Below are 23,335 nucleotides of genomic sequence, written 5' to 3' on the forward strand. Positions count from 1 at the left end.
GTTGTATAAAGCTTGTCTAAAGAATTATTCCTGTTTGACCAATAGAAAGGCGATACCTGGGCAGGGCCAGAGGAAGGTAGGCACTCTCTGGCTTTGGGGAGAGAAGGATCTTGGGAAGAAGAAGGGAGTATCGGAGGAAGAAGGGAAGAGTGGGTTAGCGTGGAGAGCACATGGCTGCATCGACATGGATGAAGGAAAGCGGCCCAGATAGGCAATAAGCAAGTATTTGTGGAATTATGGGTGGGAGGCAGACCAGATAGAAATTATTATTAGAACAGATGCCATGATATGGGCGCTTGGGAGGTGAGGATAGTTCAGGAGGAGGTAATATCTGCCATGCCTCAGATGAGAGCTACTCTAAAATCTATCTGGTGTCTGTGTCTTTTTTTTTATTGTGATAGCAGGTTAAGATAATACCACCATAATAATTATAGGTTTTTATAATGAACTTTATTAGTTACTTTTATAGTTACTACAACAGTGAGGAGTGTGGCAGCAGGAAGGAAGGCATGGTGCTGGAAATGAGTTCACATCTCATCACCAAGTACAAGACAGAGAGAGCTAACTGGAAATGCTGTGGGCTTTTCGAACCTCAAAGCCTGCCCTCAGTGGCACACATCCTCAACAAGGTCACACCTCCTAATCCTTCACCAACAGTTCCACTCACTAACTAGGGACCAAGTACTCAAACATACATGCCCATGTGTGTGCATTTTCATTGAAACCACCACATATATGTGCATATACAGCCCCCACTATACATGTGCTCATGTGCGCGCGCGCGCGCACACACACACACACACACACACACACACACACACACGGGGGGGGGGGGCGGGGGGCGGGGAGGGAAATTCCTTAAATTTTAAAATATTCCATCATATAAAATCAAACTACCTAAGGAAATAGCCCATCCCTCCTTTTCCCTAGCTTATTTAAACTTTATTTTTCTTCCCCATCTTGTAAAAGGAACTTTTGTTCACCTGCTTCAATTGTCTGGGAGGCTTACTACCCCAGTGTGCTAACCTAGGCCTTGTCCTGGAAACTTCTGGCCTCCTTACAATCTAACCTTGGCCTAGAATGTTTTCAGCCTCTGAGACTTTACTGCTTAATAAACTCACCCTTTCGCTGGGCGTGGTGGCGCACGCCTTCAATCCCAGCACTCGGGAGGCAGAGGCAGACAGCTCACTGTGAGTTCGAGGCCAGCCTGGTCTACAAAGTGAGTCCAGGACAGCCAAGGCTACACAGAGAAACCCTGTCTCGAAAAACCTCACCCTTTCTTACTCCTCCTGAGCTCACAGTTGCCTGGCTCAACTCAGAAATTCTGGCTCAAACTTGTCTCCCAGCTGATTTATTAAATGTGGCTTTTCTCTTGATCTCTGAATTGCTCTGCTTGGCCTCGGACTAACTCCAGCAGTCTGTTCTAATCTCCTGGCTCCTTCTCAATCACTGGCTCATTTTGTCTTCACCTGTGTCTACCTGGTTCTCTCCTTCAACCTCTCTCTGTAAAACTCTCCCAGTAAAGCTGCCTTCTCTCTCTCTCTCATTCTCTGTGTTGCTTGCTCCCTTCAGCTCCCATAGTAGCTTAAATAGCTTCTCTTTCTGGTTCTCATGAGAGTTGGGCCATATCCTACTCTATCAAACCTTTCTCTGATTTGTCACCTTTTCTGCCACTCAATTAAACATCACTTCAAACATGGGTGCTTTCTTCTATAAACTCATTGTTTGGGATTAAAGGCATGTACCACCACTCCTGGACCTAAGCCTTTCTTTACCTGAAACTTGCTCTATATCAGGCTGGCCTTGAACTCAGATCTGCTTTTCTCTCTCTCTCTCTCTCTCTCTCTCTCTCTCTCTCTCTCTCTCTCTCTCTCTCTCTCTCTCTCTCCTGGATTAAAGGCATGTTTATATTCAGGCTGGATCACACAGACCTAGAAGGTCTTTGGATGGGATCTCTTGACAGAGCAGCCATGTTCCGAATTAAATCCTCTGCTCCACCTCCAACCCCTCAGCTGGTTAGAAAGTCAGAAGGACAAAGCATACAGAGTCCATCCTGACAGAGTTTAGTGTCCCCTGTGGCATCTGCTCTGAGTTGGTATGACCAGACTGAAGTAGAAGATAGAATTTGTCAGTGGTGAGAGGCATGAAAAACATGAGGGACCCAGGTAAGACATCCTCCTGGGAGCTGAATTGCTTGGGGAGCCTTTAAGAGACAGAGTCTCAGCCACAGACCCTCCCTCCCTTCTGTAACGCCCCTGTCTCATAGCATAGTTGCATGTCACAGCTAGAGGTGCTCCTGGCATAGGGTAGGTAGAAGCTTTTAGAGTCCTGGGGCCAGTTCAGGAGAGAGACACTGAATCAAGCTGTCCTTCCAGCAAGAGATTTCTTCACTTCAGCAGGCAGACAGGCAACCATCATAGTGGGGATCTGAAGCAGAGTTTCTGCGCCCCCACACTGGGCAATCTGGGCCTGTTCTTTGAAGGTCAACTAATGTCACCAGCTAGCCTAAGAGACATCATGTGTTCCCATATTGCTGGCTGAGTCAGGTGGGTGTTTGAAGAGTCTCACAGACATTTCTGGATAAGAGGCAGTCCTGCCCAGTATGCAAGGAGACAGTGGTCACTTGTCCTGCCTGCAGCCTATCTCCATTTAGAGCTTTGCTTTTAAGCAGTGGTTCCCAACCTTCCTAATGCTGTGACCATTTAATACAGTTCCTCATGTTATGACCCCAGCCATAAAATTATTTCTGATGCTACTTCATAACTGTGATTTTGCCACTGTTATGAATCACAATATAAATATTTTTGGAATTAGAAGTTGGTCAAAGGAGTTGAGACCCATAGGTTGAGGGCCGTTGTTTCTAATGGGTCTGGAAGGGCCAAATTAGGAGTACAAAGCAGAGAAAAGCTATTTATTCAATGTGGCCACACTGGGAAGAGGAACAAAGAGATCCAGTTACACACACACACACACACACACACACACACACACACACACACACTCATCCCCAGGACATGGCCATGCACATCTAAGAAAGTGTGGTCAATCATTGTGTGATCCTGTCTACCACTGACCCACTAGTGCCTGGGCAAAGCGCTCTGACAAGATATTAGAAATGTGTGAACTCCACATCCCCTGCCCCATAAAAAAAGTTGGGGGCAGAGGCAGCCTAATCTTTGTGAGTTTAAGGCTAACCTGGTCTACAGAGTGAGTTCCAGGACACAATGAGACCCTGTCTCAAAGGAAGAAAACAAAAAATTAAATGTGTAAAGTCTCTTTTCTAGGAGACAAGCACCCTCCCCACTGCTGGTGCCTTTTCCTCCTCCCGGTATGAGATTCCCAAATGCACTTCTTGGAATTCACTGTTTGAATAGTCGGATAGTCAGATTGAGGAACACACACATCCGCTCCTTAAAATAGCTTCATTTCTGCCAGGCTGACTATCCCTGGTGTGCTGGTTGAGTGACTTGCCCAGGAAGGCATAGCTGCTGATTTGTAATAACGTTTGCTCAGCCAGGGATTTGGTTTGGGCGGTTTCTGACCCTGTATTCATTTCTAATGTTCTGACACTAGGTGGCACTCTAAATCCAGGATTGCATTGATTATTCAGTAACCTTAGAGCCCTGTAAAATAGACCTAACAGGTGAGTCATTGATTGGCCTATTTGTATGACCACAACATCCTTGTAAGTTACAGCCAATAAGCTCCTTAGTCATCAAGATTTGTTGGAGACATTCTTTGTGTAGTTGGTGTTGCCTCCAATTAGAGGCAACTGTTTCTTTTGCCCATCAAATTCACACAGCAGGTGCACAAAATTCACAGATATTAAGAAGGTGAGAGTGCTGCTGAGTGGTCCAGTGCTTGCTCAAGAGAGTGATTACTCCCTCCTCAAAGGCCTGTTCAGGGAACAGTGGCTTTGGCATGCCTAGGAGCTTGAAAGAAATGTTATCTCAAGCCCTTCCCAAAGTACTCAGTCTGTTTGCATTTTGACAAGAGCTCCAGGCTGCTTGGTCAGGTTTGAGAAACATTTAAGTACTCGAAGGGAAGTTATAGGAACCAAGGTAGGTAGGGGAGCAAAGGCCAGCTCCATGAGATGGCAGCTTCTTGTTCCCAGAAGACACTGAAAAGAGAAACAATGGAAAGACACGGGATTAGGTGGGGCCAATAGGAAGGATTTAGAAGCCCAAGTTAGCATCCCTTGAACAGGGTTCCAGCCTTGTCCCTTTCTCAGGCACTTGATCTTCTGTCTTTTCCAGATGGTCTGTTGATTTTTTAATTGAAAAAAAAATTTCCATTCAATATATTTTGATCCTGTATTTCTTTTCTCCCAATTGTTCCCAGATCCTTCCCACCACCGTAAACACCCAGCCCTATGTTCTCCCTCTCCCTCTCCCTCTCTCTCTCTCTCTCTCTCTCTCTCTCTCCACACACACACACACACACACACACACACACACACACACAGCGGGAGGGGAGAGAGAGAGAGAGGGAGACTCCTACAAAAACAGAAGTCAAAAGAAGCAGAAGACCAATGATACAAAAACAATTCCCTAACAAAGTAAAATGAGAGAAAAAGTCTGCAGAAATACCACTGAGTTGGGTTTCTGTTGGCCAACTACTCCCGGGCATGGTAACTGCCCTGTAATGTGGTTAATATAGCTGGTGAGTTTCCTTCAAAGAACACTGATTTTTTCCTGTGCCAGCTGATGCTAATTGCAAACAGCTCCTTAATTAGAGATGGGAGCCTGTGTCCATTTTCCCTTGCCAGTGCTGGCACCCCATCTGGCTTGAACCTGTACAGAGACTGTATGTGCTACAACAGTCTCTGTGGGTCACTAATTAGAAATAAGTGCTGTAATCAAGGTACCTTGCCTAGAGAAAGAAGGGCAGCATGGATCCACCAGTGAGCAAAGAGAGGATGCCCTGGCACCCACTTCTGACACATGGCGTCCAACTGAATCTACTGCATACCACCATCTGGGACGAATTCAAATACAGTGGTCAAAGGGATCTGACAGACCTTGTGTTATGTAGCTATGCCTTCCAAATTGAAGCATTCCCTACTGGACAGGGAGAGCTGGAAAGATGGTTGAGAGTAATTGCTGCTCTATCCAATTCAATTCCCAACATCGTTCTCAGGCAGCTCACAGTCAGGACCCGATGTCTTGGGCCTATGCCCACCCAGAGATACAAACACACATATAAGCAAATATGTTTTTTAAAGAAACATTCCTTCCGAGAGGAAAAGGAGATCATAAGACTCAGTAAATTAAAGGGCTGGATAAACGACTCAGTGGTTAAAAGCACTGGCTGCTCCTCCAGAGGAACATGGTTTGATTCCCAAGACCCACATGATGGCTAACAACTGTCTGGAACTCCAGTTTCAGGGAATCCAACACCCGCTTTTGCCTCCATGGTACACAAACACATATGCAGGCCAAACACTCATATTCATAAAATAAAAATAAATCTTTTCTTAAAAATGTAAAAGCTAAGGAAGTTGATGAAACTTAAAAGGCTCAAGCAGCACAGAAATTTACAAGACTCAACAGGTCCCTTTCCCAAGTAATATAAGCAAGAAGCAATAACTTGGGAGATGGAGACTCTTCTGTGGAGCTGCCTTCTTGTTGAACAGGGGCTGCAGGGATGTAGTTTTTATGTGCCAACACCTACCAAGGCATGGGCTTTTTGGTCATGTAACTGCCTTTAAGCTTTCCGTGTTCCTAGAAGTAGATTTTCACCCATGCTCCTGTAAGCGATCCCAGTAAACTCACATCTGGCTCACTAAGCTAGATGTGTGTGGGCTTGGGGTTTTTTCCATTGTCATTAACTCATCATCTAGAGCAAACAGACGTGTGTTCATATCTCCCAGGAAATGTCAGTTGCTCACAACTGTTAGCCCCATCCGGACAGAGCTCTTATTTGGACAGTGAATTCTGTCATCATCGGAGATCCTGGAAAAGTCACTCTACAAATAGAAAACCCCAGAGACGTCCACCTGGAGGCCAGCAGACAGTGGTGTGGCCTGGGGCACTGAACTTGGGCACCTGACCCTGCTGGCAGAACCCCTGCCTCCCCCAGACCTCAGCAGATGCCATGAATTTGAGATGGTGCCTGCCTAGACATAGAGCTTGTGACTTAGGGCCAGCAGCACCTACTCTGCACAGGCTGCACCCAGAAAAGTATGGGTGTGCAGAACTTGGAACATTGTGGGTCTGAAATACCACACTGGTATCTCTGGCTTCCGCTGACACACCCAGCTCCACTACCCTGATGAATTCATTCTGGGTGTTGGCTGTGGCTTTGGGGATAGTCTGAAGTTATGTTACTGGGATGTGGTAAATTCTGGTTTGTGTGTAATTTAGTTGAGTGGGGAGAGGGGAAGCCAGTATCCCTTTAATACCAATGACTGCCCTCATTCTTTCTGTTCAACATGAGCCTGTAGCACAAACACCAACAGAACACTCTCCAACTGTCTTTCCTCTCTTAGCGCTTACTCTACTCTCCTCATTCACAAATTACAGAACTGACTTACTGAGGGACAATAATAAGGCTTGTTCTAAATATGGCTTTACTGATTTTCAGGTTTGTGTGTGTTTCTTTTATTCTGTGCTACCCCATGTCATTTTCTCTTGAAAAGATGCTTTTTAAAGACATATGTATGTGTGTACGTCTGTGTGGGGTTATGTGCACATGCATGCATGACCTCTCGGAGGCCAGAAGAGGGCATTAGATGCACAGAGCTAGGGTTACAGGCACTGGTGAGCCACCCAACTTGGGTACTAGGAACAGAACTCAGGTCCTCTGCAGGAGCAGCATTTGTTCTCTATCACCAAACTATCTATCCAGCCCCCAGGCGACTTTTCGGAACTTGTTTTAAAGGCTGATAGATTCCTTCTTTGCAAATGGCACTTTGCATATCACATCTGGGCTGCTCACTGAGACCTAGGTGGCCCACAGGCAGGCCAGTGGCCATGAACCTGTAAAGCACAGTATGAGGCCTCTCCACATAGGCAGGCACTGGGGCTAGGGAAGCCAGTCACTTTTCTTCCGTGTAAGGGGATTATCCAGTTTGGGAAAGTAGAAACACTAGTGTCCTGGAAAAGAGGGACACTCATTCCTTTTCTGCCTCTGGGTGAGGTCTACAGGCACAAAGAAGCCTGAGCCACATGAAACAGCTTCTTGTAACTCCTCATCCATTTTCAGTGTTCCTCCTGCCCCGTGGCCCGGGAAGATGACTATTTGTTGACAGCTTCTAATGCTACCAGGATGCCAAGGGGTTAATACCTGAAGATCTTTGGTATAGGCCTGAAATCTACCAATACTTGTATTTTCACTGTTGTTATTTGCTTTTTCCTTTTAAAATAAAAATGTTGGAGCCCATATAGTAACACATGCCTATAACCACAGTAGTCAAGAGGGACAAAAAGACAACTGTGACCTCAAGCCCACCTTGGACTCCACAGTCCAAGCCAGTCTAGGCATCACAAGACTATCTTTAAAAAAAGAAAAAAAGAAAAGAAAAGAAAGGAAAATGGGCTCTGGTGTGATGGCCATGCCTTTAATCCCAGCACTTAGAAGGCAGAAGCAGGCAGATCCCTAGAGTTTGAGGCCAGCTTGGTCTGCATAGAGAGTTCTAGGGCAGCCAGAGCTACATAGACAGATGCTATCTCAAAAAATCAAAACAACAACAAAAATGTTGAGACCTGGAACTATTATTCCCACTACAATGTGAACTTGTCTTTGCCCAGGATATAACATTACATGATCATAGATAGCATCTAGAACATGGTGATGCTAGTGAGATTCTCTGAAAGGGTCATTTTAGGTTTTTGATGTTTGTTTGTTTATTTAATGTATGTTTGTGTCTGCCTGGATGAGTGTATGTGCATGCAATGCCCCAGAGGCCCAAACAGAGTATCAGATGCCCTAGAACTGAAGTTACAGATGGCTACGAGCCAACCAATATGGGTACTGGGAACTGAAACTGGGTTCTCTGCAAGAGCAGCAAGCACTCTTAACCACTGAACTATTTCTCCAGCTTCAAGGATAATTTTTAAATGATTTATTTATTTTTATTTTATGTATGTGTTTTCCTGCATGCATGTCTGTGTACCACATGCACACCTGGTGTCCATGGAGGTAAGAAAAGGGCATCAGACCCCTCTGTGTGGAGTTACAGATAGTTGTGAGCCACTACCATGTGAGTGCTAGGAACCCGGGTCCTATGCAAAAGCAGCAAGTACTTTTAACCACTAAGCCATTTTTTCAGATAGTTTCACCCTAACCAACATGGTATTTCATCTTTGTTCAGTCATTTGACAATTATTAATAAGTAATTGCTAAGTAACAAGTACTAATTTGTATTTGAAGAATATAGCAACAAAGAAAATTAAAAATGAAAAACTAAGCACAGGGAAATGACAGTGAAAAACAGACCTAAGAAAGAGCTGGGGCTATAGCCTGAGTGCATGTGCACACACACACACCAAGAAAGCCAGTAGACTATCTTAATATATTACAGCCAAGGATCAAGAAAGAGCTTGTCATCCAGTCTGCCTCTGATGAAGTCATATAGTGCATAGGTGGCATCCCTGCCCATCACCTTTCCCTAGGAAATGGGGACAAAAAAGGCCACAGATGTATTTGCCATGCCCGTCGCTGTTGTTGCTTAATAAGTCATCCCAAGATTTAGTGGTGTGAAATAACTGCTGCTGAGTTTGGCAGGATAGATATGGACACAGAGAGAGTATCTCTGTTTCATAATTTCTGGGACCTCTGATGGTCCCAGGCTCAAAGTTAGGAATGACCTGATGACTGGGGAATAGAAGCATCTCTGCTCCCACCTGCTAGATGATGAAGGATGTTGGCAGCTTGGCTGGGCTGCCAAAGACAGCTCAGGTGGTCTCTCAACAGAGGGTGATTTGTACTTCCTCACAGCAAGTCGGATGAGTTCCAGGAGCCAGCATCCCATGAGAGCCAAGCAGAAGCACTCAGCATGCCATGATCCAACCATGGAAATGCATAACAACAATCCTGCCGCATTCCATTAGCTGGAGGCTATCATGGAGTTTGAAGGAGAGCGGGATATAGTACCTGAGGGGTGTCTGGGTGACAGAGTAAAAGGTCACATGGTTGGAAGACACCACCCAGGCCAGCTTTGGAAAACCCAGTCCTTAACACCTTTCCAAGAAAGTCTGTCCAAATCTATGCAGAGTCATTTTGAAAGCAAACAGCTAAAACCACACAAGCAGAAAGTGATAACATCTGAGTGTTGTGTTTTGCCTCGAGAAGCACAGAACAGAAATATCACTCTGATTAATCTTTTCTTTATCTCTATAGGAAGTCTGCTTTTGTTTTATTTTAATTACCTTGATTTAGTTTAGCTCATTTTATTTAAATATCCAAGCTGGCCCCCAAGTCCTGAGGGGTTCATCTGCTAACCCCTGCCTGTCCTTGTCCCATCTCCTGGGTGCTGGGATTACAGGTAGGCAGCATCGCCCCATCTCCCGGGTGCTGGGATTACAGATAGGCAGCATCGCCCCATCTCCTGGGTGCTGGGATTACAGATAGGCAGCATCGTACCCAGGTGAGGAGAACTTTTAAGGACCTGCAACGTCTTTTTTAGAAAGAACAGAGTCAGCCTAGGCTGCAAGTGGGAACTTACTCTATCTTTAGATTAACTGCCTGAGACACAAAGGCAGAGAAGCACATGTTTTAGAAGCACAGCTCTGTATTCAAATCCTCACTGGACCACTGACCAGCTTCTGTCCCTGCACCTCTGAAAAACAAGATTACCTGGAGAATCAGACAAGACCTGTAAGCATCACCCTTATGTGCTAACTACTCTGGACAGGATCTTGATGGTTTTAAACTACCAGTGAAACTTGAACATGTTTATGACTTTCTAATCTACTTACTGCAGTAAAATGCATTCTTATCAGTATTTCTGGCCATCTTGATTGCAGCATGCCTTTCAACCTGCAGATAAATGGTGTTTACAGAGGAAACAACCTGCCTGTTTCTATGATACTCCTTTGGTAGAATGAGTTAGAACATCTGAGATGCAGAATTATGAGCACAGAGCACACAGCCAATCAGTTCTTGATGTAAGCAAATGACAGGATGATAGCAAGCTCAGACCCTGCTCTGTGATCCTGTGAGTTCCATGGGCAGCCCCGTTCCTAGGGTAGGGTTAGACATCTGAGGGTTCCATGAAAACAGAAAAGGTCTCTCCCATGAGAGAGACCCACATGAGGCTGAATGTGCCATCCAGCCAAGATTTGGGGCTGGTCTGAGCTACTGCAATGTGTGTGGGTAGAGAGAACTGAGATCCCTGCCACTAAGCCAGGGACCAGTTTAATCTGTGGCCCAGGGAAGGGACCTCATGCTTTCTTAGTCACCAAGTCAATACCTCCAAGGGCTGGGGGTATGGCTCAGTGTTACAATCCTTGCTTAGCATGCTTGAAACCCTGGGTACCATCCCCAGAATTACTGAAAGTACATCTCCAGAGGTTGCCATGGAAATGAGGCCTCCATATTGACTGAGAGGAACAAACACCACAGAAGTGGATATCACACTGTGGAGAAAACAGAGGGAAACAGAGCTGTCAAGAAGCCAGATGTGGAGGAAATGAGCAGGTTCAGCTAATAAACAGGGAGGGAGAGAAGGGAAATGATTTATTCCGAAACTCTGACATTGACCAGATCCTGGGAACTGAGAGTCTGAGTGTGTGACACTGGGACATGTTTACCTGTCTTTCTGATGAGCTCTCCTTTTACACTCAAGCCCCAGCTGACGCCCTCTGGTAAGGAGCACAGTGCCTGTCACTGTCCCATTCAAGCCGGGCCCCAAGCACTTCTGGTAGTGGCTCCCAGATAGGTGGGGTGGGACCATATCTCAAGCTGAGAAGAGGAAGTTAAAGTCACATTTGAGTAACTTTCAGCAAGCCATAAGGCCTCTCCGAGATAGCGTTACCTCTCCTGCTCATTAGGGAAATTCATTCCTGCTCAAACTACCTCAGGGTTTTCAGATTTGTGTTCTCCAGATGAACCCCTAAAGTGATGTAAGTTCCTCCAAGGCAGCAGGAGCATGACTACCTGCTCCCCTGATGTACTTCCAGTATCAGGCACAGGGGAAATAATCAGTTCTTAGTCAATGATAGGATGCTGGTGAGCTCAGCCTCTGCACTATGTAGAAGGCAAAGAAGGCAGACTCTTCGGGTCCCTTCATCTCTCTCTGGGACACTGATCCTCAGGGTGTGGTCTGTGGACCACAACCAACACCAACACCAACACCAGCACCATTACCACGGGTATCAGCACTTCCACCTCCACCACCACCACCACCACCACCATCACCAGCAGCACCAGCAGCAGCAGCACCACCACCGCCACCAGCAGCAGCAGCACCACCAGCAGCAGCAGCACCACCACCACCAGCAGCAGTAGCACCACCCCCACCAGCACCGCTACACTACCAGCATCAACATCTGGGAGTTTGCTACAAATCTAAGGCCACAACTCCACACCAAGCATACTGAATCCTAATATTCAAGGCTTGGACACACCTTGCACTTGACTGATTCTCACTGAAGCTGGAAAAACATTGTTGTGAGATGCACTAGCAATAGGATGGGATGGGTGTGAGATGCCCACCTTCTTAGGATCCCTACTTCCACCTGCTCAGGTCACTTCTAACCCCTTCTCTGACCTGTTCAGGGCAGGGAGCAGTTATGAAGGTTAGCAGGGCCCTGAGGAGAGAAGAGAAACTAGCCCCACCACACACCCATATACATACAATTATCCCTACCCTCATCCAACCAAGGGATGGCAGGGACACCCCTTCCTGTTTCAGCAAAACCTGCAGATGCTTTGAGAGGATCTGGAGAAAACCTCTGCCCTCCTCCACCCTGAGCAGCAGGTATCAGAGTTTTGGAATGACCCTTCCCTAACCCAGCAGCTTCCCAGAACCCTGCAGGCACAACGGAAAGGTCCTGTGCTTCTCCTCCCACCCATGGTCAAAGGAGGTAGGGGCAGGGATGAGCGCTGTAGTGAGAGCTGGCCTCTGCCCTACTCCATGTACTCTGTGGAACCAATTCACGGTACATACACCTGAGAGCAGCTGTTCACACTTGCCAAAAAGGAGGGGGGTCAAGAGAGATACCTGAGAGGAGCTAGACCCTAAAGAGGTCAAAACAACTCAACAGAAGCCCTATACTAGCCAGGCACAGTGGCTCACATCTGTAGCAGGCACTCAGGAGGAAGATAAGATAGATGGATTGACGTGAGTTCCAGACCAACCAAGATGGCTGAGGTGGGCGTATGGGGGGTGCGGGAAGAAAAGGTGAAAAGGGGGGCAGGGAGAAAGGAGAGGTAACAGAAAGGGAAGGGAGGAAATGAGACAGCTGGAGGCACATGGAGGGTTTCCGCTGGAGGTCTACATGGTGGCTTACTGCCAGGAAGAGCACAGGAGCTGTCATAATGCTGAGAACTATGAAGAAGAAAGAGGATGAATCCTCAGTGCTGAGTGCAGTCTATCCCGAGAGAGGGAGAGGGAAGCCTGTGGAGAGGTAGGAGACAGTTGGAGAGATGGGAGATTTCAGCCTGACTAAAAGCTATAGGAAACCTGTCTTTGAAAACATAAGCAACTGTGAGCAGCAGAGAGAAGCCTGCTGCCTGGTATGTACACATGCAACCCTGTTTACTCTGCACATCCACCCCAGGAGGCAGCTGTGCTGTTCTTGTGACTCTCGTTTTATTAATATAGAAACTGAGGCACAGAGAGACTTGGGTACTGGTAAAGATCACACAGCAAATAAGTGGTAGAGGTGGGAGTCCCACCTGGCCTGTCTGACTCCAAAGCCCCAACTCTTATTTTTTTGTTGTTTTGGTTTGGTTTGGTTTGGTTTGGTTTTGGTTTTTCAAGACAGGGTTTCTCTGTGTATCCTTGGCTGCCCTAGACTCACTTTGTAGACCAAGCTGGCCTTGAACTCACAGCAATCAGCCTGCCTCTGCCTCCTGAGTGTTGGGATTAAAGGCGTGCGCCACCACACCCAGCTTCCAAAGCCCCAAAATCTCCCTGTTCCCCAGAAGGTAACCAACGCACAGAAAGGGTAAGGCATTTGGCCAAAGCCAGGCAGTGAGTGACACTGTGAGCCAGGATTAGTCACAGAGCTGGAAGTTTGGCTGCCTGGCAACTGGCCCTCCTGCAGACATTCCTGTTCCCAACAGCCCCTGGTCTATGCACTGGAGGGGCTGAGTGTCACACATGTGCTGACTGGGCAAGGCCTGGCTTATTTATGTAACCTGAGATCTGCTGAGTGGAGGAAACCAGTGCCGACAGAAGGACCCATGATATGGATCAGATACTCTCCTAGGCTTTAGTCATCCACCCAATCGAGGCAGCACAGTTGAGTTTTTAAATCCCCAGCGCTAACTAAACACTTGCTGCCTACCAGGGGTCTCCTGGAGTTCTTTTAGTCCCCTGGATTACCAAGCTGGGAAAACAACTGTCAATCCTAGCACAATGGTTTGTATTGACAGATGCATACATAGAGGTGCACAAACACACACAGATGGGCACACGTGATTTATACAGGCAGGGGCACACAGTGATATGCATGATTGAGCCGAGGTTCAAGCACAGTGAGCCAGGTACTATCTCACCTTGCCCTGGCAGAGGCAAATACCTACTGAGAGGACACAGGAACACACACACACACACACACACACACACACACACACACACACACACACTGGCACTGGCTCTGGCACTGGCATCTTGAAAGACAAGGCCAGACTGCCAGGACAGTCAAGACCCAGGAGATCTTTTGACACAGTAACAAGTGTCAACTCTTGAGATGAGGATGTACATGCAAATAATGCTTGCAAAGTGCCCCCCCTCCTCTCCCTAGGAGCAACCATAAATGAATGGGAAAGGGAGGCAGGCAAAAGCCTGAGGGTACATGAATTACCAAGTTACCTTTACAAAAGCCTGGGGCTTGAACCCTGTTGAGGCCTCCGGGGAGCACAAAAAGCCCCTTCTTATCCTCCTACTTGATGGAACTGAGGCAGAAAGCAGCTTCCTCAGGAACTTTCAGGAGCTTCCCCTGATCCCTGCACACAATGACGTCGGCAGGCTGCGCGCTAGCAAACACACTGGCACCACACCCGAGGTCTTCTCTCCAACAGCCATCTCCCTCACACACACTAGCCTGAGTTATCCTAAGCAGGCCTGGGATATGATCTGATCAATACGTGCAAGTGATCCTCCCAGGTAGAGGTAAGAGTCAGGAAGTAGGGGGAACTGAGGCAGCCTTGAGCAAGACTCGGGGTATGTAATCTCCTCCAGAGCCCCAGGTACCCCACGTTGTGGTCCTGAGTATTGGACCAGTCAGGCACCGGCAGGAGTTTAAGTAACCAAACCGAACCTACTCCTTTAAGGATGGAGAGGCCGGAAGAGCTGGGAGAGTTAGTACCCGAACTACAACTGCCTGCAGCAGTCCTTGGCTCAGAACCCTGAGGGCTCTGAGCTCACAGCAGGGAGGCAGGAACGGATGGATATTATCACACAAGGGTGCAGCTGTTTCTAGTGACATGGAGAACCTGTCTATCCCCTACCCCCAAAGGTAGACTCAGGTCACCTCCATCAGTACGCATCTGAGACCATGTGTGGTAGTGTCTAGGCAGTGTACTCAAGAATTCTCCACCCTGCAGGAACTTTTCTCTGGGTTTTCATCTTCCCTGCCGCCTCCGCCTCCCCCTCCCCCCCCCCCCACCTCCTCCTCCTGGGTCAGCTTCATTTCTGGCAGAAATGAAGGTATTCTATCTCAGCCTATAAAACAATCAAACCCAAAGAAATGGTCATTTCCCCCAGAGTTCTTTTTCTGGGAGAAGGATAGGGTTCCAAGAACTTGTCTCCTGGGAAGAGAATTCACAGTTCTAAAAGTTTGTCAGGATGAGACTAAAACTCGGATAATGATGGGTCACTGGTGGGCTGATCCGGACTGCTTAGATGTGCTTATCCTTGGCTCATTGTCTGAATTTTTATGTAACTTCAGGACCCTGAGGTCGGACTTGGGTGATTGCATCCCTATGCCCCTCTTCCCAGTATGGCCATATTGAATAAATCTCCTTTTTAAAAAAGACTTTCCAGTCTAGGAGTGGTGGCCCACACCTTTAATCCCAGCACTCGGGAGGCAGAGGCAGGCGGATCTTTGTGGGTTCAAGGCCAGCCTGGTCTACAAAGTGAGTCCAGGACAGCCAGGGCTACACAGAGAAACCCTGTCTCGATAAACATAAACAAACAAACAAACAAATTTTAAAAAGGCTTTCCACTTTTAATTTGACTCTCTCAATCGGCTTACTGAGGACTGGGCAGCCAGACCTGACTTCGGGCACAGGTTGTGAACCCCAGCTTTTGACAACCAGCTTTGAAGGTTTTCTGGGCCTCAGACCTGAAACATGGCTGATTTATTGACAGTGTTGAGAGACCTACTACCTGTAAACCTGAGCACAGTAGGGGAGAAGTGAGAGGTAGCAAGGGTGGGAAGGTTTAGCCAACTCAACACTCAGATTTCTCACTCTTGGAGCCCCCCAGGACCTCCTCCGTTGTAACACAGCACAAAGCCACTAAGTCACCAAAGAGAAAGCTGGGGCCGGAAGAAAACGCTACGTTTGCGGGCCAACTGTGTCAGAGTGAGTAAACGCTGCCTAAGGACCCCCTCGGCCTTTTTGCTACCCTCTTCTCTCAGGAAAAAAAAAAGTACGCCCTGATTCTCTGGCACCTAGAAAACGCTGTTTGCTAAAAACGCAACCCGGAAACCCAGAAAAAAAGAAAAAAAAAACCTCATTAACACCGAGCTCACCACAATACGCATGCGTCTACTAAGCTCCCGCCCTTGTCGCTCCTGCCCCGCCCGCCCTCCCACCCCCACCCCACCGGGCCCGCTCACCCCTCCCCAGGGGCAGGCAGTCGGCCTTTCCAACCATCACCCCCAGCATGGCGTCTCCCCCAAGTGCGCTTCCTGCCCGGTACGGAAGTGGACGGGTCTGACGTCATATGAAGGCGCCGGTAGTTCCGAAGGCGACGGAGGCTACATGTGAGCGATGGATACGCCGCTGAGGCGCAGCCGGCGGCTAGAAGGCCTAAAACCTGTGTGCCTTGAGCCCCTTCCTGAGCATGCAGTTTCTCGGGCGAAACGGGCCCTTGTAGATTTCAAGTCGAGCCCAGAAGAAACAAGCGAGCCCAAGTCTCCGAGAGTGCCGCCGCTGGGCCTTGCATCTCCCCGACCTCAGCCAGAGACAAGCCCGGGATTACCGTGTCTGAGACAGGATGCAGGCGTGGAGTCCTCCCAAAGGCAGCCAGAACCTGACCCTGGGTCCCTCCACGCTCATCAAGATCTGGGCCTGGAGTCACCTGCAGGACAGACGGAGTCGAGTTCGGGATCCCCCCAACGAGAGGAATTATCCAAAATTTCTCCCACAAAGGGAGAACTGGACTCAGAGGTGGCCCACGCTAAGGAGGAGGCGATCCCAGGATCCCCCCAGCATCAGCTACAAACAGGTCCAGGATCCCCAGAGCCTTGCCTGGGTCAGCAAGCACCGGGCCCCGAGCCCTCTCAGCCAGCACAGGAGCTGACATCCCAGGCACCTAGCTCCCCAGAGCTCCAGCAAGAGCCAAGCAAGCTACCTCCGGCTGGCGAGACGGTGCCAGGGGCCCTCGACAAAAAGAAGCGGGTTTTGTCTTCTCCGCAGGCCCCGGCGCCCAAGAAATTGAAGGAGAAGGAGGAGCTTCCTGTAATCCCGAAGGGGAAGCCCAAATCCGGCCGTGTGTGGAAAGACCGCTCCAAGAAGAGGTAAAGTGAGGCATAGCATGGGCGACTGGCTGCAGTCTCCGTGTGTTTGGACCCGAATGCAATACCAGGGTTGGAAGGAGCTCACCCGAGTCAAGTTAACACATAATCATAATCAGAATGTCAGAATGTCTTGGGGTTGAGAAAGGAGTCCCTCAGTCCATTTAGCCAACGCCTGCCCTCAGCGGGGTTCTTTTTGTTGTTGTTGTTTTATTTTGTTTTGTTTTGTTTTTCGAGACAGGGTTTCTTTCTTTGTGTAGCCTAGGCTGTCCTGGACTCACTTTGTAGACCAGGCTGGCCTCGAACTCACAGCGATCCACCTGCCTCTGCCTCCCGAGTGCTGGGATTAAAGGCCTGTGCCACCACGCCCGGCTGGCGGGGTTCTTTTGAACTTCCTCCTCCATTTATTTATTTATTTATTTATTTATTATTGTGAAACAGGGTCTCACTATGTAGCACTGACTGCCCTGGAATTCAGAGATCTGCCTCCCTAGTGCTGGGATGAAAAGCATGTGCCACTGCCCGCGAGGCTCTCCCATTTGCCCAGAGTTCCGAGTTCACTTTAAAACCTTTCCCTTGTCTGCCATATCTGATGAGGGAGACCCTGGTTAGTATCACTTCACTAGGAACTGGCTAAAGGGAAAGTCTTTCACACCCAGCAGCACATGGAATCACGTTTACCTCTACCCTTTGGAGCAGGTGTTACTAGTGTTGATGCTTTAGGGCTGAGGAAACCAAGGCTCAAGGAGGCGAAATGACACATAGGACACAGATTTGGTTACAAAGCCTGTGAACGGAACCCATTAACCTGCCTCTGTTGACCAGATTGACTTGGGTTGCAGCCTGTTTGAGACAGGAGGTCTTCCTTGCCCTTGTAGTGCTGGGGCATCGTAATGCTCAGTTTATGTCTTTGAGTCAAGGAATGAGGAGGCTCATATGGAACGGGCATCATTTAGGCAGCAGAGAAAGAGAAGTGGGATTCAATTGAAATTTCAGCTACTGGCCAGAGACAAGAATCATTACAATAAGGGAATGGGGCATGAGGGATTTTAAGAAAATGGCATTGACTAAAGATGGACTGTGCAGGCTGTTTTTACACATGTAATTTTGCTATACTCTTAAACCTTAGGTGCTGGGTCTTGCCCCTCCCCCTGTGCCCACCCCATTAAACAAAAGAGAGAAAAGCTTAAAAGAGAAAGGCGCCAATCAGAGAAACTTTGAAGCTGCTCCTTTTCAGTGCTCCAGCAAGTCACAGTAGCCAAGTTACTGATGGCCCTGGGTAGCCAGCCAAAGATGTTGGTTTAGCCTGGGAAGAGGGTGATGAGCTAGTTGAGTTCAGTGTAGAGCATTGGGCCCTGCACTCGCCCTCAGGTGGGGAAGATGCTTCTACTGAGTATGGAGGGGCTGTGCTGCGCTGTGGGAAGAAGAGAGCAATCACCAGTAAGGAGATAGGGTATTTGGTCCCAGATTTCCCCAGCTGTTTCCCCTCTTCACTCTGTTATCTGTACACAGGAGGGTGACATGGCTGAGAGGCTTCCTTGCCCAGGGTCACATAGGCAGTGAGTGAAGGATGGGCTTAGGGCCAGACATCCAGCTCTGTTTTCCATCTCCAATAACTGGTGCTGTACATCAGCAGTGCCTCAGTGCTGTAGCCACCAGCCACATGTGACTGTTTACATTAATTTTGTTAAATGAAATAACATGAACCACAATTGAAGTGCTACAGCAGCCTGTGTATAGTGACTCCCTTACAGGACAGAAGAGATTTGGTCCATTTCCATAACCGAACGTTCTCTTGGCACTGCTGCTCTTAAAAAAAAACATGACCTTGTGTTCTTGTGGCTCTGACTTCCCTAGCCTTCCATCATCTTGTCTCTTTGGGATTCTTAAATCCTGGTATTTAAGGGTGGGAAAGAAGTCTACCAGACACCCACTGCTCTGGTTTTAGGAAGCTGGGTCTTGAGCAAGCCTTTGGGGACCTGGTAAGAGAGGAGCATGAAGGGATCAGAAGCTAACAGTTCAGTGGGAGGGACCAGAACCAGGCTATTGATGAATGAGCCAAGTTCCAGACTCTGCCCAACTCCTAGGAAGAGAGCAGGCAGCTCAGAAAAGCAGTGACCTTCATCTGGTCAGGAACAGACTGCCGAGAAAGCACCAAGGCCTTCAGAGACAGGGTTCCTCGAGACAGACAGAGGTAAATAGAAACTCCCGCAGGAGTCTAGGTCAGAGTGTGGGAAGCAGAAGGGCCACTGTGGAAGAGTCTGCTGAGGAGCCCTACATTTCTGGGGATAAGACAAGAAAAGAACTGGCCCATGGGACACCCAGCAGGCTTGGCAGGTGATGGGCCAGAGACACCAAATGTGGAGGCTTGTCTTCCTTTTATTTTCATTTTTTATCACAAAACTCTTCAAATGTACAGAAAAGAGTCCTATCACCAGTTTCCTTTTTTTACAGATGTATTTATTATTTTATTATTATTATTTATACAGTGCTCTGCCTTCGTGTACACCTGCCTGCCAAGAAGAGGGCATTAGATCACATTACAGATGGTTGTGAGCCACCATGTGGTTGCTGGGAATTGAACTCAGGACCTCTGGAAGAGCAGTCAGTGCTCTTAACCTCTGAGCCTTCTCTCCAGCCCCCCATCACCGGTTTCAACAGTTCTCATTATTTCCTGGCCCAGCTTCATCTTGTTCCCTACACTTTCCCCTCCTAGGATGTTTAAGCATGCCCTTGGTGTGTTCTCACAGAAGTCACCTCCATTCTTCTGTGACTCTAAAAACAGTTGACTCTCCAAAATAGCCAGACTTCTCAGAAACCCCCTCATCTCACTTTACCATCTTCACAGCCCCCAAACTAGAGAAAAATCAGAATTGTTACAGAAAAGCCCCCCTACCCTTGCTGTTTGGAAGCAAAACCATCCCCCTCTAAGGAGTGAGCACCTCATCTCCAGAGGCATCCACTCACCATGTTTGGTGGCAGCAGAACCTCACAGCTGAGGCCATATGGGTACAGAAAGGTTCGAGTCCCGACCTACACTCAGGAATGAGAGAGCTCTAGAACCCTTGTTTGATCCTCTCTAGAATGGAAAGCACAGGCCTGCCTCAGAGGTACAGCCACATGCTTAGCAGCCTGTTCCATCCTAAGATTCTGTAGAAAGCTGAGTGCCAGGCAGGCAGGAGGGGACAGGAAGCAGATCCAATGAGAGCAGGTGTGAAGGCAGCACCCCAGAGGCCCCCTAAGTGCCTCCTCTCCTGCCAAGGTTCTCCCAGATGGTTCAGGACAAGCCCCTGCGAACCTCCTGGCAGCGGAAGATGAAGGAGCGACAGGAGAGGAAGCTGGCCAAGGACTTTGCCCGGCACCTGGAGGAGGAGAAACAGAGGCGCCGGCAGGTAAGAGGCCATCCAAGCCTGGATCATGGAGGCCACATACACATCTGCTGCAGTAGGCACCAGGCGAGGGGGAGTATAGCTTAGTCAGAGCCCTAGGCATGAGGGCCATGATAGGATTCCCACGCCACCAGCTGTCTAAGCTTCTGGCTCAGGGACATGCAGGAGACTTGGAAGTAGAACAAGGCACCTAAGGTAAAGGCCAGCAAGCCATCGTGTGGCAGGAGCATTCAGTGCCATGGGATCAGGCACCTGAGACCTGCTTATGAGAGGAAAGCTTGCCTCAGATGTGCTGCTATCATTCTAGAAAAGACTCCCACACATCCCTGGGTGATCCCCTGCACTTTCCTTCCAGTTCTCTCCCCTGGCTCCATCTCAGAACCAAGAGTGTCCTCATTAAAGGTTTATGCTAGAGCACTTGACTGGCATGCAGAACACCATGGGTTCTAGCAGCACAGAGGCTTGGTCCCAAACCCTTATCCTCCAGGACGCCTCAGAAAGAGTCCCAGTTTCACTTCAACTGGCACTGCTGAGTAAGCATGGTCATGCTGGGTTGTGGTTAGTGAGCAGCTCTGTTCCCACGACCAAGTTCAGGAGTCACCATTAGCCTGGTGAGCACTGATTGAAAGTCAAATGACTTGTCTCAGATCTGTGGTCCCAGCTTGGCCACTGAGGCGGAGCATGGGCCAGTCCACCTAGCTTAGAGGCACTCCAGATCTGTCTGTCCCTGAGGCCTCATCTCTACCTGTGTAGCTTTGGCTCCCTCTTAGACAAAACAGTTGCCATCTCATGAGCAAGTGAAGAAGTGCATCCTCCCAGCTCTCCTAATACATAGGAGCACAGGTCACTTCCTTTCCAAGGGCCCAGGCCACTCACATGGCCTGGATATCAAAGCCAGGCACGAGAGGCCCTGACCACAGAGCAATCAGTGTTGGAGCCACCATCCATGCCCTAGCCCTGGTGGAGTACAGTAGCAGTATAGGTAGGAAGCCCTGGGCTTCCCATCCCCAGTGCAGGCTCTGAGTTTCCCCAGAGAGCTGGCACTATTCCAGGCTTAATCACACTCAAGTCAGTCTGATGAGGTGGGTCCTGTGGTCAACTTTACTGTAAAGGTGAGGAAGTGGAGACATAGACCCAGCACAATAACCTATTTAGAAAGTAGCTAAATGAAAACTCAAGCTGGACCAGGTTCCTCCAGAGCCTTTGGCACCTCAACCAGCTATACCCTGGTCTTGCATCCTCATGTTGGGACACCTGAGCCTGGGCAGAAGGAAACCTGGGAAAGTAGCATGAAGGAGAGGGCCATCCCAGCCCTCTCCCTGGCAGCTAGAGCATGCATAGTTGAAGGGGCCATTCCGCCTGCGTGTAGCTTCTGGGTGGAAAGCCCCCACATCTTGGCCCATACAGTCGTCTCAGATGTCTGTTTACCCACCTTTCTAATTTGGAGCCAGGTGTTCTTGCCATGGTGGGTCTCAGCTCCAGGCTCAGAACACAATCATCGCATCCCTGTTCTTCCCCAAGTGCCTAGGCTTCCACCTTTCCCCACTAGAAGTAACTTGGAGGCCAAGCAGGCTTCTCTTCTAGGATTGTGCTAGTTGTCACTAACCAAGAGCCCTGAGGTGCTGGGGCCCCCTCAGCTCCCAGCCTGAGATTCCCCTTATGTGTGTTTCAGGAGAAGAAAGAGCGCCGGGCTGAGAACCTGAGACGCCGCCTAGAGAATGAACGCAAGGCTGAGATTGTCCAAGTGGTGAGTACCCCACTCAGGTGCAGAACGAGGCCGCTACAGTGCTTGGGCTCCCTGCCTTACATGGTTCGCTGTCCAGCTGCAGTCCTATGCCCCTGCCTTCCTTTCCCCAGAGACAGGCACAGGGTCCTCAGCCACACTGATGCCTCCCATTTCCTCCATCCTCAGATTCGAAACCCCGCAAAGCTCAAGAAGGCTAAGAAGAAGCAGCTGCGCTCCATTGAGAAGAGAGACACCCTGGCCTTGCTCCAGAAGCAGCCGCCCCAGAGGCCTGTAGCCAAGGTCTGAGCTCAGGACAGCCCAGGAGACCTCAAGACTTAGAGCCACACCAAACAAGGCACCTCTCAGGCCACTGTCAGACAGCTCTTCTGGGGCCAGCACACCAAATCTGAAAGCCCAGCCCAGAGGGAACCCAAGACTTCATAGGAGATTTAACTGTCCCCATCTTTTCTAAAGTGCCTTAAGGTCTTAAACTATAAATTCAAGGCCAGCCTGGCCTACAGAGCGAATTCCAGGACAGCCAAGGCTACATACAGAAGCCCTGTCTCAAATAACAATTAAAAAAAAAAATTCTTCAACTGTTGCTGGGCAGTGGTGGTGTATGCCTTTAAATCCCTGTGCTCAGGAGACAGAGACAGGCAGATCTCTTTGAGTTTGAGGCCAGTCTGGTCTACAGAGCAAGTTCCAGGACATCCAGGGCTACACAGAAACCCTGTGGTAAAAAACAAAAAATATCTTGAATTATGAATTCTTGCTCCCCAAAAAGCTGGTAACTCCCTGTCTTGGGGTCCTGAGTCTAGCCCATACCTGGAGGCCTGCTGTCCAAAGTCAGCTCCTCCACTTTCCCAATGCCTCCTTGTCCACTTTGCAATCTACTGATTTGTCCCCTCAGCCAGCCAGCCCTTCCCTCGCTTGGCACTGAAGGATTAAAGAGGGGAGTTCCGGGGAACTGGATTCCTCTCCAGCACCTCTTTCCCACACTGCACTGTAGAAGTCTTGGGGCTTTCGCTGTGCCTTCATGATCTACCACAGAAGTGTTTATTAATGTCTGCACAAGTACAGCTCTGGGCTCCCAGAAAGACAGAAGTCCCTGCCCCATTGGGCTTCCATTCTCATAATAGACAATTAAAATACATGGTGTGACAGTCTCATAAAATACAATTAAAAAGCTGGGCAGTGGTGGCGCATGCCATTAATCCCAGCACTCAGGAGGCAGAGGCAGGCGGATCTTGGTGAGTTCAAGGCCACCCTGATCTACAAAGTGAGTCCAGAACAGCCAAGATAACATAGAGAAACCCTATCTTGGGGGGGGGGGGGTGATTAAAATACATGGAATGACAGGTATG

The 23,335-nt window shown here is 48.8% G+C and overlaps 2 protein-coding genes across 4 annotated transcripts in view; one reads left to right on the top strand and one right to left on the bottom strand.

Annotated features, from left to right (window-relative positions):
- The window catches only part of PTGDR2 (prostaglandin D2 receptor 2), a 42,046-nt gene that overhangs the window by 13,903 nt on the left and 4,808 nt on the right, over positions 1-23,335 (bottom strand). The window lies entirely within an intron of this gene.
- Positions 16,001-23,124, top strand: CCDC86 (coiled-coil domain containing 86). The gene is made up of 4 exons (XM_084772040.1): positions 16,001-16,859; positions 20,119-20,248; positions 21,918-21,992; positions 22,158-23,124. Exons 1-4 carry the CDS (start codon positions 16,111-16,113, stop codon positions 22,275-22,277), a joined length of 1,074 nt encoding a protein of 357 aa, XP_084628166.1. The 5' UTR covers positions 16,001-16,110; the 3' UTR covers positions 22,278-23,124.

The sequence above is a fragment of the Acomys minous genome (genome assembly GCF_964271855.1).
Source record: "Acomys minous genome assembly, chromosome: 2".
NCBI classification, from domain to species: domain Eukaryota; kingdom Metazoa; phylum Chordata; class Mammalia; order Rodentia; family Muridae; genus Acomys; species Acomys minous.

Bases quoted from the DNA above. Each gene is read 5' to 3' on its own strand.
- CCDC86 (XM_084772040.1), top strand. From the start codon at position 16,111: ATGGATACGCCGCTGAGGCGCAGCCGGCGGCTAGAAGGCCTAAAACCT. The intron at 16,860-20,118 runs GTAAAGTGAGGC...TCTCCTGCCAAG, and splicing joins AAAGACCGCTCCAAGAAGAG to GTTCTCCCAGATGGTTCAGG. The intron at 21,993-22,157 runs GTGAGTACCCCA...CTCCATCCTCAG, and splicing joins AGGCTGAGATTGTCCAAGTG to ATTCGAAACCCCGCAAAGCT.